The 16,316-nt window shown below is 32.6% G+C and overlaps 2 protein-coding genes across 3 annotated transcripts in view; both read left to right on the top strand.

Annotated features, from left to right (window-relative positions):
- The first annotated feature begins 2,099 nt into the window (after positions 1–2,099).
- On the top strand, positions 2,100–8,184 carry LOC123700187 (glucose dehydrogenase [FAD, quinone]-like). 2 transcript variants are annotated; one of them, XM_045647328.1, is made up of 12 exons: positions 2,100–2,212; positions 2,388–2,414; positions 3,518–3,757; positions 4,192–4,363; positions 4,690–4,889; positions 5,078–5,202; positions 5,585–5,765; positions 5,861–6,121; positions 6,328–6,470; positions 6,748–6,913; positions 7,258–7,465; positions 7,826–8,184. In XM_045647328.1, the coding sequence occupies exons 2-12, from the start codon at positions 2,397–2,399 to the stop codon at positions 7,945–7,947; spliced, it is 1,836 nt and encodes a 611-aa protein (XP_045503284.1). In that variant the 5' UTR covers positions 2,100–2,212; positions 2,388–2,396; the 3' UTR covers positions 7,948–8,184. The 2 variants fall into 2 exon arrangements, with proteins under 2 accessions (XP_045503284.1, XP_045503285.1); XM_045647329.1 differs by having other exon boundaries at positions 2,170–2,187.
- Positions 8,185–14,916: 6,732 nt separating this feature from the next.
- Positions 14,917–16,316, top strand: part of LOC123700134 (glucose dehydrogenase [FAD, quinone]-like) — a 14,563-nt gene continuing 13,163 nt past the window's right edge. Inside the window, exon 1 of the mRNA XM_045647266.1 lies at positions 14,917–15,045. The gene's annotated coding sequence lies outside the window, so the exon portion shown is untranslated. The remainder of the gene's footprint in view (positions 15,046–16,316) is intronic.

Below are 16,316 nucleotides of genomic sequence, written 5' to 3'. Positions count from 1 at the left end.
TCGCGAGATGTTCCTTCTAATGGATCTTGCTGATTAATTAAATCTACAGTATCTTCACGGTCGCTTGACGGTGGGGTGCCATCTATTAACATTTGCTGAATTCTTCTATTTGCTTTCTGTTTTTCTATGTATCTTTTGGTATTTTCCTTCCATTTCTTTCTTTGAAGTCTTTTTTCTCTTGGCGTCATATCAGCCGCACTCTTGATTTGTTTTTGTTCCTTACGCTTCAAGTATCTCAGTCGTTCTTTTTCTTTTTGAACGGCGTATTTTTCGGGGTCATTTTTAATTTCCTCATACTTCTTTCTTCTACGTAATTTTGCTTCAACTAACTTTTCTTCTCGTGTTTTTTTCGACTTAGTCCTAGCCATCGTCTTATCTGTAAATAAGACTAAAAATAAAGCATTATCCATAAAAAAAGATGTATTCCATATTAATTATATATAAAAATCATTGGGACAAAAAATACCTACATCTAACTACTATGTTCATTTAAATTTGACATAGTAAAATTATCTTCATTACCATTATTTCATGATCATTACCATTTTCTAAATAGGTGATGGTAAATTATGGTAATGAAAGGAATGGTAATGATAATCTAGTACATTTTATTGATTTGCTCTTTTAATAAAAGTAAAATGATTGGAATTAATATTCCAAAGATGTCAAGACTTAAAAATATTATCATATAAACATCCAGAATACAAACAAAATAATTACTCGTTATCAAAAAATATCTCTAATGGTAATGAAAAAAAAACTTACCACGTCGAAAAATCTCGTATATTTCGTTGATTTATCTACAAACTGCAAGCGTCCACTCTGTTTCGTGTTTACTGATCGACTGAGTAAGGATCGCACAAAGGGGAGTGAGGCAGGGAACATCGTTAGGGGGTTCGTACAGGTTGATTCTTTTTAATTCTTCTTCAATTGATGGTAATGAGTAATTTTTATGGTTAAACGTAATTTATCACAGCAAATGAAAATAGCAACCGTTAGCGGATTTTTATTCACATATTTTAATGGCTGGATTATTACTTTATACAAACAAATTTATAATATCACAAAAATATACATAATATTTATGTTATTTGATAACAACTACCAAAAATCGCTTTCTGACAAGAGAAGGTAATGATATTTAGGCAGGTATTTTAAGTATATCTTTTTTTTTAAGTAACTGACATTATTTTTTTTCAGTGGCAAATATACATACGGATCATATATAGAATTTAAAAAATATTTTGTGCCTTAGCCTTATTTAGTTTTGGTTTAATCCTCACTGACACGTGTTTTGCACGAAACGGTAGAAAAACCCTTGATCTCTCTTCAAGTGTTCTACAACACACCTAGAGCCTTATCGAGCTACATAGAGCTAGTTTCGCACAAAAGGAAATAAAAAATTGAAACAATTTTTACTGGTTCAGTATGGAAAATTGATTATGATTACAATTGAAATGATAACATTTGAATGTAATATTACAGGATTTGAAAACGTTATAATGTTCATTTAGAAACTTAAATAAAATCCTATAACAATATACTAACAGTGTGCTTCTAATTCTATAGCCCCGTCGATTTTTAGTTACTTTGGATGTTTGATGCGACCGACAATAGATTATATTAAGTACTAGCTGTTGCCCGCAGCTTCGCCTGCGTGGAAAAGACAAATTTTCATGATAACTTTCATCCCTTATTTTCCCCCTTTAGGGGATGAATTTTATAAAATCCTTTCTTCGGGGACGCCTACGTTATGACATCTACCTGCATGCCAAATTTCAGCCAGATACGTCCAGTGGTTTGGGCTGTGCGTTGATAGATCACTATATCAGTCACCTTTGAGTTTTATATATATAATAAATAGATATTCTTTCCTATTCATATTCAATAATATGTACCTACCTACATGGCAACAAGCAGATCCTACTAGGATTGTAAATAATGTTTTATAATTAAAATTATCAGGTCTTTTGCGGTTAGCGGATATCTGAACTTCTTTATTTAGTCTTTCAAAAAGATCACCATGGATCATGACTTTGCGTATGCAAATCATAGTCCAGATAATACATGTCGAGACATATAAATATAATGTTTGTGAAGATTTTCGCAGTGCGGCGTCGAGGATGTTAGCGGTGGTCTCGCGTGATATATCTGCATTCATTATTTAAAATAATTATTCTAAGATAGGTAATTCATAATCATATTGTTCTATGTAAGTAATAATCTGCTTAAGTAAATAATCTAAACCTGTAAGTTAATAACCTGCTAAATTAAATTAAGATGGACTTTATAAAAGGACTTTTAAATAATAAATAACAGTTGAAATGTCTCTGAGTAGGTGAAATATACGCTGATAAATATAATAGTAAACCTTTATTTCATTTCAGAAATCAAGGATGATGCTAAATACCGCTGTGAGTAATTATATCAATAAATTTCATAAAAGCTGTAACGGAATGTGATAATAATGCTTATCGAAATCATAAAATTTTAACGTCTTAGTACAAAAATGAAATATTTAAGTATATGTAGAACTAGCTTCCGCCCGCGACTCCGTCCGCGCGGATGTCGGTCTTCGCGTGGATGGTTTATTTCTCCATTTTGAGTAGGTACCTCTGACAATAAAATCTTATAAATATCTATTGGACCCAATTCCCAAATACGGCTAGGCCTATAATAATACGCAACGTGTGTTCGCGGTTCTACGGAACAACGTCTATGGATAAAACTGAAAAATTAAGATTAATTTTTTTCTACGTATTTTTCCAGGATAAAAAGTATCCTATTTTACGCCCAGGATAATAAGGTATAATTATACCAAGTTTCATCGAAATCGAACCGCTAGTTTTCACGTGATGCCTTCACATACAGACAGACAGACAGACAGACAGACAGACAGACAGACAGACAAAAAATTTTTTAATCACATATTTGGGTTTGGTATCGATCCAGTAACACCCCCTGCTATTTATTTTTTCAATATTTTCAATGTACAGAATTGACCCTTCTACAGATTTATTATATTTATAGATTATAAGGTAAAAAGGGAAGTAGACGATAGGAGAAATTGGATTTAATCTCTTTACATAGATTCAAATCGTCAATAATAAATCGGATTAAAAGTCGAGGCATCATGAAGTTGAGTTCAAGTTTATGGTGGTGCTAAAAATTTAACAGTGATGTGTGATACGATAATTTGTGTAAACTTGGAGTTATCGCACAGAACAGTAAGAACATATGTATTATGTTCTTACTGTTCTGTGAGTTATCGCTTATAGCTGTTATACTATAGAGCTAATAGATCTGAAGAAAATACTCCTTTATTTTCCTTAGATCTATTCTCATACTTTGCAACTATAATTCTGGGAAAATACGGAGTAAAGTTCTGATCGAGCATGCAGAAGCATTATTAAAGCTTTGTTAATGGATTTTTATTCTATAAAATTAGCTTACATTACTTTTTGCGATGATAGAAAGACAAGAATCTTTACGTCAATATCATATTACTAATTTTTAGACCTGCCTGTGCCCAATACGGGACTATGGACCGTCCATGTTGCCATCCTGCGGGAGCTCGTTCATTTTATTTATGAGCATCTTGGAAACCTACGTGAATCGAAGCTGTGACCTCGCCGACCCTTGTGACCGTGTCAAGGATAGAACCCAATTGTATAAAAGTTACGACTTCGTGGTTATTGGAGGTGGAACAGCCGGCTCGGTTGTTGCTTCTAGACTGTCAGAAAATCCAATGTGGAAGGTGGGTATTATTTTTTTTAGTATGCTTTAAAGTAGTTATTATTCATAGCGAGGTACCTAAGCTATGATTGTACAAAAAAATATTATGTGAATTGTATGGACTTTTCTCTCATTTTATTATATACCTACTAGGTTTCCGCCCGCGGCTTCGTCCGCACAGTCAAAAAAAACCCCGCATAGTTCCCGTTCCCGTGGGATTTCCGGGATTGCGTCATTTTCCCGGGATAGAAAATAGACTATGTCCTTTCTCGGGTATCAAAATATCTCCATAGGTACCAAATTTCATGAAAATTGGTTCAGTAGTTTAGGTGTGATTGAATAACATACAGATAGACAGAGTTACTTTCGCAATTTATATTATTAGTATGGATTTTTAGAAACGGTTTATGGTACAGGAAAAAATATCTTCTCATCTTAAAATCTCGCAAATTTTAGGTTCTTCTGATAGAAGCGGGTGGTGACGAACCTGTTCCATCAGCAGTACCGAGTTGGTTCGGAGCTTATTGGGGTCGTCCTGAGACTGATTGGATCTATTACACTGAACCGCAGAGCAAATCGTGTTTAGCTAAAGGGGGCAAGTGCTATTGGCCGAGGGGCAAAATGCTGGGTAAAATCATTATGATTCATAGTTTTCTTAATATCAGTTACATGTGAAGAATTTAGAAGGATTTGGATTTCTCGTGTTTTATGATTAAAGAAAAAATACTTCCAAGATATTTTCATTAAGCTTCCTTCTCAAAACAAGAAAAAAATTAGGAGGAGTTAATTTTGAGAACTACCAATGTCTTTGAGAAGATGAATATAAATTTAAAGGTGGCATACAAACCAACCTGCGATAAAAAGACTTAGGAAGTATTGTGTCACATACAAGTAAGGTATTCTGCATGAAATATTCTTCCAAGAATTATTATTCGAATTTATTATATTCTTTAGGTGGTACGTCAGTTATAAATGGTATGATGTATATGCGAGGTCATGCAGAGGATTACGACAGCTGGGCAGCGAACGGCGCTGAAGGTTGGTCTTGGAAGGAAGTTTTTCCATATTTCATTAAGGGTGAAAGAAATAAAGAAGTGGGAACAGTAGTCTCGCCTCAATATCATGGTGTTAATGGACCACTACCTGTTCAAAGGGTGAGTTGTTAGAGCGTTCTTTTTTCTCCTGATGTATAGATAGGAAATATCATTTATACTTCCTTTCAAAAGGAGAAGTTAGGTATTATTTTTCTTTATTTTTTGTCATGAAATCAAATAGCAAAGTTTGAATGGTGGGTCGCCCAGAATTAAAAAAAAAATCATTAGTATTTTAATTTCATTTTCAGTTCCGATACACTCCACAATTTATGAAAGACGTCGTCAATGCAGCTGGTGAGCTTGGATATCCCCCAACCAGTGACTTGAATGCAGAAAATGCTACTGGATTTACCATCGCGCAGACTTATAATGAGTAAGTCCTTTTCATTTTACTTATTCCTTTTTCACTTAACAATCCAAATTGGGATGAATAAAAAAGTTGTTTAAGGGCTAATGCTTAAAAGTTATTAATCCTTGGTTAAAACTTGTTTATCGAATAACGTATTAAACTACCATTTCAAAAATGTGTTCTAATAATTGTCCGTATGTGATAGTTTTTATGTGACATTTTAATATGTTCGTGTAATACTTTATTGGACGGATACATTTTAACCAAGGATTAAAAAATCGGTACGTCCTATATAATTAATATTTGCATCTACTGCTGTAACAAGAGTTGCTACTATAATTATTAATTCTAATATATTATTATTTACATAACTCAAGTGATAAAACCTATTAAAAAAATATTACAGTCGCGGTTCAAGATACAGTTCCTCACGAGGTTATCTACGTCCAGTTTCAAAACGTATAAACTTGCATGTTAGTCTTAAAACCATGGTATCCAGAGTTATTGTGAATCCTGATACAAATAGAGTAATAGCAGTAGAATACATTAAAGGAGGTAAAAAGAGGACTGTTGGAGTCAGAAAGGAGGTGATAATTTGTTTATTTTCGACGATTGAATCCTTTCATTTGCTATTATTATTATATCCATCATTTATGTGGTAAAAACGGGAATATAATTTCAGGCTATTATAAGTGGTGGTACAATCAATTCTCCTCAAATTCTTTTACTCTCCGGAATTGGTCCAAAAGAAACTTTAGAAAAGTTTAATATTCCGGTGATAAAGGATTTGCCAGGTGTCGGTCAGAATCTTATTAACCACGTTGGGTCTTCGTTTGACTTCACATTAACAAAGGAATCCGATATTCCTGAATTAACATGGTCAACTGCCATAGAATACATTGCAGAAAGGAAGGGACCACTATCTGCTACTGGATTGTCACAGGTTAGCAATATTTCTTATTTCTCATCATAATAATATTCTAACAATCCTTAGTACTAAGCGTAGAGTAATTTTCGCTCGGCGTTTTAATTTTTATGAAATTGTCTGAAAGTACAATGTCAGACCAGTGACGCCGGACGCGCCAGCTGGTTTACCCAAAAAAATTGTCTTTGTGAATGAACAATATCTTTAATCATTACCTTTTACAGGGAGTTAGTTTAATAAATTCTCCTATGGCACCTGCACATGGGCGACAACCAGATATTCAATACTTCTTCTATGGGTACAGCGCTCATTGCACTGATGGATCTGTAGCTAATCAGAATGACTTGAAGAATAGGAGGCATATCACGTAAGTGTTTAGTCGATTCTATAATTAGCTTTACAGTGTAACATGTTTGTATTTTGGTAAGATGGTCCGTAAAACGGCTTTCAAAGATTCAACACCGTACGTGATTTTAATGATGATGATTTTAATAAGAAGAATAACTGTATTATAACTTTGTAATGAAGTGATGTAGTATGAAAATTAATTGAACGCAGAAGGTAACTTATGCATCCTGCTGAACTGAGATAAATAATATGTTAAGAATAATCTTTTATAAGTTAATAAGTTATTGATATTACAGAATCTCCCCAATAGCTCTTCAACCTCGCAGTCGTGGCTACCTCACCCTCAGGTCAGCCGACCCATTCGATAAACCCGTATTGCAGCCTAACTATTTCGATGAAGAACATGAGCTTAATGTTCTTGTAGAAGCTTCGAAAATTGCGTACCGATTGGCTAATACTACAGTAAGTATTGATAATTATTGTAATTTATTTAGATTTTAATCGATTAATAGGACTGTAGGAAAAGCAAAACGACAAGCCTTCCACTTCTGAAAAACTTATTTTCCCGTTGCTATTTTAGTAACAATAATTGAGAAATCTTGCGAAAAGTGTTTTACATGATATTTTTATTATATTTCATATGACAGTATCAAGTTGTATCGACATTATAGTATATTTAGACATTACAACGAATAAAACTATTAACATAACCAACAATATGCATACAAAATACAACGCCTGTTTAAAAGTAAACCACCTCAAGTATTTTATCAGGCGCTTTTTTATTCATTATTCTTTTCTTTTAGCTCCTTCGCGAAAAATATGGTATCAAACCAACAGAAGGATACGCGTCTGAATGTGGAGATAGTACGCAGCCAACGGATGATTTCTTCAGATGTGTTGCACAGCGGTATACGGAACCGGAGAATCATCAAGTGGGAACGTGTAAGATGGGAGCGAAGAACGATAGTATGGCGGTTGTTGATCCACAACTACGGGTGTATGGCGTGGAAGGTAAACTAATAGATGGTATAATACATTCATAATGGAAGAAAAATTATATTTGTATGTTAAACAATTTATAGATATTCGATTTTAAGGACTTTTTTTCTAAATTTACTGATTTTCAGCTGTTATTTTACCTACATTATTTTTTTTTTAGGTATTTATATACACTGAGCGGTTAAAGCGCATTCTCTTTTACTTATCAAGATGTTATTGTTAAACACTAACAATGCACTCTGCATTCGAAATTCATGCGGATATTTGTTTCGAATGTTTATAATTTTTTTAACTATGTTTTACAATCTTTTACCTTAATTGACCATTAGATACATATCTTTTTATCTAAACGAAATGTAAATTGTTTTTCAGGTTTGCGCGTAATAGATGCATCGGTTATGCCCAATGTGCCTACTTCCAATACACAAGCGCCCGTTATTATGATAGCAGAAAGAGGAGCAGATTTTATTAAGAACACCCACCAAAGATCTTGACAATTGTTAAAGAAGATGAAGTAGAACTAAGTATATTTATTAAATAATAATAGCATTCAATATTAAAACCAAAATGTATAAAATTAATCTGTTTTGCCCCATTTTTATCATTCAATAATTTTATTGAAGCAACGTCTTTTTATCAGATTTTTTGTTGATGGAGAGCAAAACTATTAATAATTGGTTACTGTTTATGATTCATAAGACAAATATATAAATAACAATTTATTTCACAAGCACATATACAGGGTGTCCCACTATTGGTATACTAAGCGCGAAGGGACTTGTAGTTTTGCATACACTGATCACGTAAATAATACTTAAACAACAAAATTACGTAAAAAATTGTTTGCTAAATTTTTCCTGAAAATCCATGTTTTCTTCTCTAGCTTCGCGCAGCCGGCATATAATAACGCTTCTCTAATGTGAGCATTTTGTCTATGAAAACATAATCTTCAACGATAGCTCACGTGCTGGTGGCAAAGTTAGGCGGGTTGCTTGTTATGGGTGTACACATAGAGTTTTAAGAATTCATCTATTTGAAAAAAAAAATGGGTCTGGAATTTTATAAGTATTTTTTACGTACTCAGCGTATGCAAAACTATAACTTCCTTTGAGCTTAGTATACCAACAGTGGGACACCCTGTATAAGTGTTATAAGTACAATATGGTTTCTAAGACCCACAATTAAATATAAAAAAAAAATTATCATAAGTGTTTTTACTAGAATTCCTTCCTCCTTTAGAATTCTATGCACTCTCTATATAGATGATATTAGTTGCGAAAAAAATGCGGGGGTTTTCGTAGAGAAAGTGTTAGAATGGTGTTAAATCATGGGAAAACCTTAACGTACGTTGTCACTTGCTAGTGTTTGAAAGTGGGTTACTTGAACACCACCCGCATCTATGATTATCTATGATGATTTATGTGACATTATTACTTACGTCAATGTCAGTCTACGATACAAAATTAGAACATGTGGTTTAGACTTTAGGCAGGTTTAGGTCATTTAGAAGAAAATTTGTCTCAAGAACGGCTGAACAGTTTTGAATAAATTTAGACTATGAGAACTGCTTAAAATTTGAATAATTAAAAAAAATAGAGTCTGGGCTTTTCCCCATATATTCCCTATGTATCGAGAAACTGTATAATATATCAAACGTATCAGTACGAAGTATGAACGAATTATTTATTCTGCGATGTTTGTTAGGCGGTGTTTCTATCACTTTCTTTCCGATTTCGCATGGTAAACAGTTTTATTGCACAATCTACTTATAGAGAAATGTTCATATTTAAATGGCTTCGTAGAAGTTTCCTTGTATAATGCATGTGTAATGTACACATGCATTATACAAGGAAAAAATTATATAGGAAAAAAAATTTAGTGTACAATGCATTTTCAAACAGATTTGGGGATTTTTCAACTGTGCATCATGTTAGGTCTCCATATACATATTAACTTATTAAGCAATCAGTACACGAATCACACATTTCATAGGAATACATTTAATTCCACATTCTCATCATTCTATAATCGTGTTCATAATCAATCTCAATTAATTGTGTAGGTACTGTTAGTTTCCTCGTGGCTTTACGGTTCTGTTGACTCATTATGGGTTTTGAAAATTAATCACATACGTCTAAGAATAGGTAATATTGTGGAAATATAATACAAGTTCTGGCAATGGTAACAAATCTAATAGGATTCTAATGGTATTAAAGAGTACAATAAGTTAAATTTTAGGGGATTTCGACCAATTTCATAAGAAAGGTTTTTAATATTTTTCTACACAGGTTTTGGGAACACACCGGAACGCTAATTTAAATATCTATGTTTATTCTTTTTATTTATGTAATTTTGTTGATTGATAACACCCTGGCCACTGCTGTTAGCGATCGAGATGAATAGTTGGCATTACTTACACCTACACACAAGACTTTACGTTATATATTTATAAAGGAATCATCCTTTAAGACTGAATAGTTTTACAATTTATTATAAATTTGGCATCGAAAAAAAGCGAACGCAATACTTACGATTGAAAATTACACCACATTCTTTCGATAAAAAATTAACGGCGTAGCACGTGATGTAAATAAACAAAATGCGTTGCTAAAAAAAAACTTCCTTCACTCCATAATAATTATGTCATGGGTTAAACTACGAGCTATACTTTAGTCACGATGATATCATAATCATCTATTTAACTTCAGTTTCTAAGTTATATCAACCGGATATATTTTTATTATTATGCAACTAATACTAACTACTAACTAACTTAATAGGTACCACTAAAACTTAGTTCTCCTGAATAAAACCAATCTGTGAAGCAGACGTGAGAGGCATTTGCTGCTTTCCTTATGATGAACCTTTCTTTGCTGTATTTAACAAAGAAACTACTGAATGTCGAAACTAAGCTTATCATAATGAGGTACAAAAAACATACCTACCTATGGTTAAAAATAAAAATACAAAAAATTACTAAAAGGACTAGGGGAGAGGGGGGCATTACGGGGACGCGGGGCACGACGGGGCCATCCACACTTACAGAAAACTATACGGTCTAGATGTGTTTTGTTTTCGCTAATAGGTAGCCAATTTGTATCTCTCTTAAGTCTGAAAGTGACCGGCGAAAGGCTGCGCACGTTTGATTTTTAATAGGAAAAACGATTTTCAACGTAATTTAATGTAATTTTGAGTGACTATGAATACGCTTATAAAATGGTAAGTGTTTATGTTGCTACTATCATGTATTTACTTTGTTATTGCAGATAAGTTATTTATTGATATGTTTTGAACAAAAATACTCTAACCCTCACTCATTTTATTTGATTTGTTATTTAAAATAATGTGAGAATTGGGGCATAACGGGGACATGGCTACGGGGTACGATGGGGTATCCCGTTATGTTAGAAAAAACGAGAACAATTTAAGAGAACGAAGAAATGTTCTAATCCAAATGACCCCAAGTTAAAGAAGAACTCTAAGAAACAGAAGACCCAAAAAGACTCTTCTGAAGAGAATACCGACGAGAATACCATGTGCATGTACTGCCTTGACGGGAACCACACTATTTAAGGTCTTCGGAAGGTTGGGTGGCTTTTCAATTATGTGGACGTTGGGCTCATATATCTTGTGCTGGTGTAGATGACGACAATACAGAAGAAATCCACATGTGCTTGTATTGTGACGCAAAATAAATACGTACCCCATTCTGCCCCTACCCTGGGGCACGATGGGGTTTTCATAATAGTTTCAAAAAATTAAAATTATAACGTGATATGATTATTTACATCACCAAATTCTATGCCAAATGATAGTTTAATAAGTAACCAAAGTGTTGTGATTCATTTTAATTAATAAATACATTGCGTTGATCATGTTACTGTGTATTTTCCTTAACGTCCCCATTATGCCCCCTTCTCCCCTACCTAACTTACGAATTCACGGTACGACTTCGGAGTTGGACGTATTAATCCGTCTTATTGAAATATAAGTAGCGATAAATATTTGGCTTTTAAAGTAAGCCCGCTTGATAGCGCTATAATATTGGTCACAAGAATTACCTACTGCCGTCATGTTAAAAGCATGAATTCGTTTTAGCAGAGATTATAAATTGAGATGTATTATGCAGCTTTTCGTATAGCTATGTTGTTTTTTTACACCCTAAAAAAATATGAAAGTTTTATAATCGTAGCATTTTTTTTATGTTCAACATGTTTTAAAATAATGGTTTATTACTTTTGTTGACGAATAGTGCGGTCACTATTCGTCATTTATAAGGATATAGTAACTGTCTATAAGTATGTATAGAAAAATTCCTTCGCTATATTTATATTTTACCACAATTTTATTATAATACAGCGTAGTAAAAGGATTTTGACCGTACTATAACGTTCTTATCAGGTACCATAAGTCTTAACTAAACAATAGAGAATTAATATCCAGAAAAATAAAAATAAACACAATGTATTTAACTATTAATATGCATTAAGAAACATTATTATGATAAAAATATATATTTCAGTACCTACCCATATAGTGTTGATAACCAAAAGCGAAGTTAACTTTCAATTATTTCCAACCAGTATTTTTTATTTGCCGCTATATTATTTTTCTCTGGTCTATCTATTTTGATTTTGTGGTTTACCGATGTTATTTGCTAATTGCTCGAGTTCGATTTTTATGACTAACTAGATTTCCGCCCGAGGCTTCGCCCGCGCAGTCAAAGAAAAACCCACAAAGTTCCCGTTCCCGTGGAATTTCCGGGATTGCGGCATTTTCCCGGGATAAAAAGTAGCCTATGTCCTTTCTCGGGTATCAAAATATCTCCATACCAAATTTCATGAAAATTGGTTCAGTAGTTTAAGTGTGATTGAGTAACAGACAGACAGACATAGTAACTTTTGCATTTATAAAATTAAGTATGGATTTTATGTAACCAGCCGCTTGATCTAGCTTCACCTGGGTTAATAAATAAAATACAGTCAAGTGAATACAACCAGAGTAATAGTTGCTCTTTCCAGTTTATAGCAACTGATTACTGAGCCCTAATTTAGATACATCAACAATAAGAAATATTACCTACATTTTATAGTTAGGTAAATTGATAAAAAGTTCATTTATTTATTAATTAATTCTTTATTGCTTGCTATTGAAAGCTACAATAAAACTTAACCTAGGAATATATTTAAACAATTGCCGGTCTTATAGCTATGCAGCGATTTCTTCCAGACAACCAGACGTACGGAGAGAAATTAAATTAAAAAAAGTAGTTATACAACATCACGAAAACGATGTAAAAGGATAAAATAAAATGCCACTCACTCCTCATCCTATACCATTGTCCTAGAATATAAGCATTCGTTTCACGGAAGCAAAATAAATCAGAACTGAATTATCTATGGTCATAGTATTTGTGCGAATCGAAATGGTTCCAATGTTTTCTATTTAATTTGATCAATGTGACAATGCTCAAGGTGTTACATATGTAATATAAGTAACTAGAGCAAAATGGGAACAGCCGTTTAGGAGTTCTGTGACAATCACATATCCAGAAGAAATAGTTTTTTTTATAAAATGCAACAAATGTAAGTAATTTTAAATTTTTTGTACAAATAGCACAGAAAATATACATTAGGTATAATAGATATTTTCCCTCATAATACGTAGCCATGGTAATATAAATATTATCAGGAGATGAAAATATATTTTGCCTTGATAAAAATTATAATTATTGATATATTCTTTTAATTTATCGCTTATAACTACTTGACGTTTATAAATTCAAACCCAAAGGTACGATTGTCAGAACTTTCACCCGATAATAGGTCATATTATAAACATCGGTGATTGTTAAAAGAAATTTCGAAAGCACTTTATACTGCATAATTTTAGCACGTATTCTTAATACTTTTAAGGTGGGAGTTATAATCCTTTTCATATCACCAGGACCAAGAAAAACGATTGATCAACAAAATATTAGAAAAATAGGCTGAAACTTTTGGAACAGAATAAGGTTGGGGCTGTTTTACTGTCTTTCCTATCATTTTTTCAATCTCACATGCTCTACAGTTTTTCATATATTGAAACATATAGGTATAGGTACTTATCTCAATTCATAATTTATAATATATGCAGCATCTCGATATTACATACAATTTGATATATAGCGAAGAGTGGCTTGTCTGGGATATAAATCATTCCTAAAGAACATCTTATGAATTTTTACCCCTTTTTTACTTGCGTCTTCATATTTCATTCTATTGTGTTAATAGTATATTCGTTATGACTACCGAATATAAAAACTAATGTATCCTTGTTCATTAATTGCCGTTGTAATTATTTTTAGATTCTTCACGAGCACATATTAAGACTCTATTATGAAAATGTTCTGTTTGACTTTTGCAAAAAAAGCTCTACACCAAGTTATATTTTTTTTAGAAATTAGTGAAAGTGGATATGAAAACAGAAAGTTATACTTGGGTTTTTCCACCGGGAAAATGTTCTTGAGAATTACGTTCCTATTAATTTACCAATGTGAAAATAAATTTCTCGGTCTGGTAGGAAACAGAAATTGTTTTTCTTATATCGTTAACAGAAGGTTGATTACTTGCCTAAAGAATATCGATCAGTGAAACAGATGTATAATGTACTAGCTTACCGCCCTCGGCTTCGCCCGCATTGTCTAAGACCTAATAAATTATATACTAAAACTCTACTATATACTCTTGAATCACTTTATCTATTAAAAAAACCGCATCAAAATCCGTTGCGTAGTTTTAATGATTTAAGTATACAAAGGGACATAGGGACAGAGAAAGCGACTTTGTTTTATACTATGTAGTGATAGTCTGTCTGCCCCATACCTCACAAGTGGACACGGGACTTCACTCTTTATCGCTACTAGTCAATACTAAGGTTTTCGTTACTTCTTTCTATTCATTCATAATGATCGTTTTTATCAGACGTTAATTATTGTGTTCCATAGGTAGGTAAGTAGGTAATAAGTTAATAACTCACTATGTCCTCAGGGTCAAAACTATTATTAATTATTTTTCTTTGTTTTATTTATATGTAGTTGATATAAACAATAGGATACATTTTTCGTTCAGATCCTTTTTAGGTTTTATTGAACTCTGTTAAATTATCGTTTTATTGTTGGAAAGATGTAGAGACATTTGCACTTCCGAATCATTTTCCGCATAAAATAATTCATTATAATATGTCCTAAAATTATTCATTATAATATCTACATAAATAATATAATCTTGAACATACACCAAATGATTCTCCTACATGTTTCAATTTTGCTTAGTTTCCCATTAGGTATCTAGCAAAGACAACAATATATTTTCGTAAATTTATAAAAAAATTGGTTAGTATGTATATTATATTTTATCAGCGTTGATTATTTTAGGTAGGTTAATATGCATCAGTTAATAACTTATGTCACTGTAGAGGCACATCAATATAAACTTTAAGCTGCGCACGAGCAGTCGTGGTTGTTTGCGCGTCTTCATTCGAACGCGTACCGGCGCGGGCGCCGCGGATAAACAAAAATAAATAAAATACTGTGATAATCTATGTGATTTTAGGTACGTGCTTTTTTATATTGATACTATCTTCAATATTTTTTATGAGTGTTTATAAAGATTTTTTAATATAATTTGTTTTCCACGAAAATTCATAAATAATTAATTAAAACATTTTCCCTTTAATTTTCACTTTCTACGCCATGTTAATAATTTTATAATTTTACCGACCATGAAAATTCGCATTACAAAAACGTAAATAGCAAATTAAATAAGAATATATTAAATCACATGAGAAACAATAACCACATATATGTTCAGTAAGTCAATATTACAAAGTATGACCAACTTATTAAACAAAAATAAAAGTATAAAATTCGCAAAACTATTCAAGGCGCTTAGGTATTTAAATATATTGTCTCAAATTTCTTCAACACATTTTTTTAATTGACACTCTAGAATCACGTTCAAGATAGAGCCGGCTGCCAGACTTTTTAAATATTAATGATTATATACGTATTACATATTTAAATAATTAATTGTTGCACACGCAACACACATTTGTGTACATACATATTTTACTTCCCATTTTTTATAATATCTATACTGTTAACATAATAATATAATGTCTCTTCTGTCTGTCTCTTGTCCGGGTTTTCCCGCAAAATCTAGTGGACGGATTTTAATGAAACTTTTTTGTTATGTATAAGTAATAGGTTTAGTTATATGTATACCTAAGTAATAGGTTTTGTTATATGTCCTCGGCAATTATAATTAATTTGAAGAAATTGATTTTAATTTAAATCTACACACACGTGAACAAAGTTACGGGCACTGCTAGTTTCTAATATGCAAAGATCAAAAGGAAAACGAAAATAGCGAACGAATGGATATTGAAATCTCACCACGTATGCCGTTTTATGTCACTATATAAACAACCTATGTCAAAAATAATATAATACACTAGCTGCGCTCCGCGGATTCACCTGCGTTGCTTCGCTTATGTTGGTCTGCGTGATGATGTATATAGCCAACAAACAAACAAACTCTTCAGCTTTATAATATTACATAGTATAGATTTATACCACATAATAAACATCAATATGCGGCTATGAGCTAACCAAAATCCGTTATATTTTGTGAGATGCCTGCGCAATTTCATGGTTTTCGAGGAGCCATTCAACCTGCACCAGCTATCGATGCCTACGGTTGGCCACGCGTGACGAATCCTAACAAAACATTTAACTGTTACTATTCCTTGCACGTTTCTTCAAGATCACGTTCGCAAAAATCAATACAAACTCTTGACCCAAGTGTCAACTGTTGAAGAACTG

This window comes from Colias croceus, chromosome 19, assembly GCF_905220415.1.
Source record: "Colias croceus chromosome 19, ilColCroc2.1".
NCBI classification, from domain to species: Eukaryota; Metazoa; Arthropoda; class Insecta; order Lepidoptera; family Pieridae; genus Colias; species Colias croceus.
The sequence above is the reverse complement of the archived record's forward strand: the minus strand, read 5'-3'. Positions and strand labels throughout refer to the sequence as shown.

Bases quoted from the DNA above. Each gene is read 5' to 3' on its own strand.
- LOC123700187 (XM_045647328.1), top strand. The intron at 5,766-5,860 runs GTGATAATTTGT...ATATAATTTCAG, and splicing joins CTGTTGGAGTCAGAAAGGAG to GCTATTATAAGTGGTGGTAC. The intron at 7,466-7,825 runs GTAAACTAATAG...ATTGTTTTTCAG, and splicing joins ACGGGTGTATGGCGTGGAAG to GTTTGCGCGTAATAGATGCA.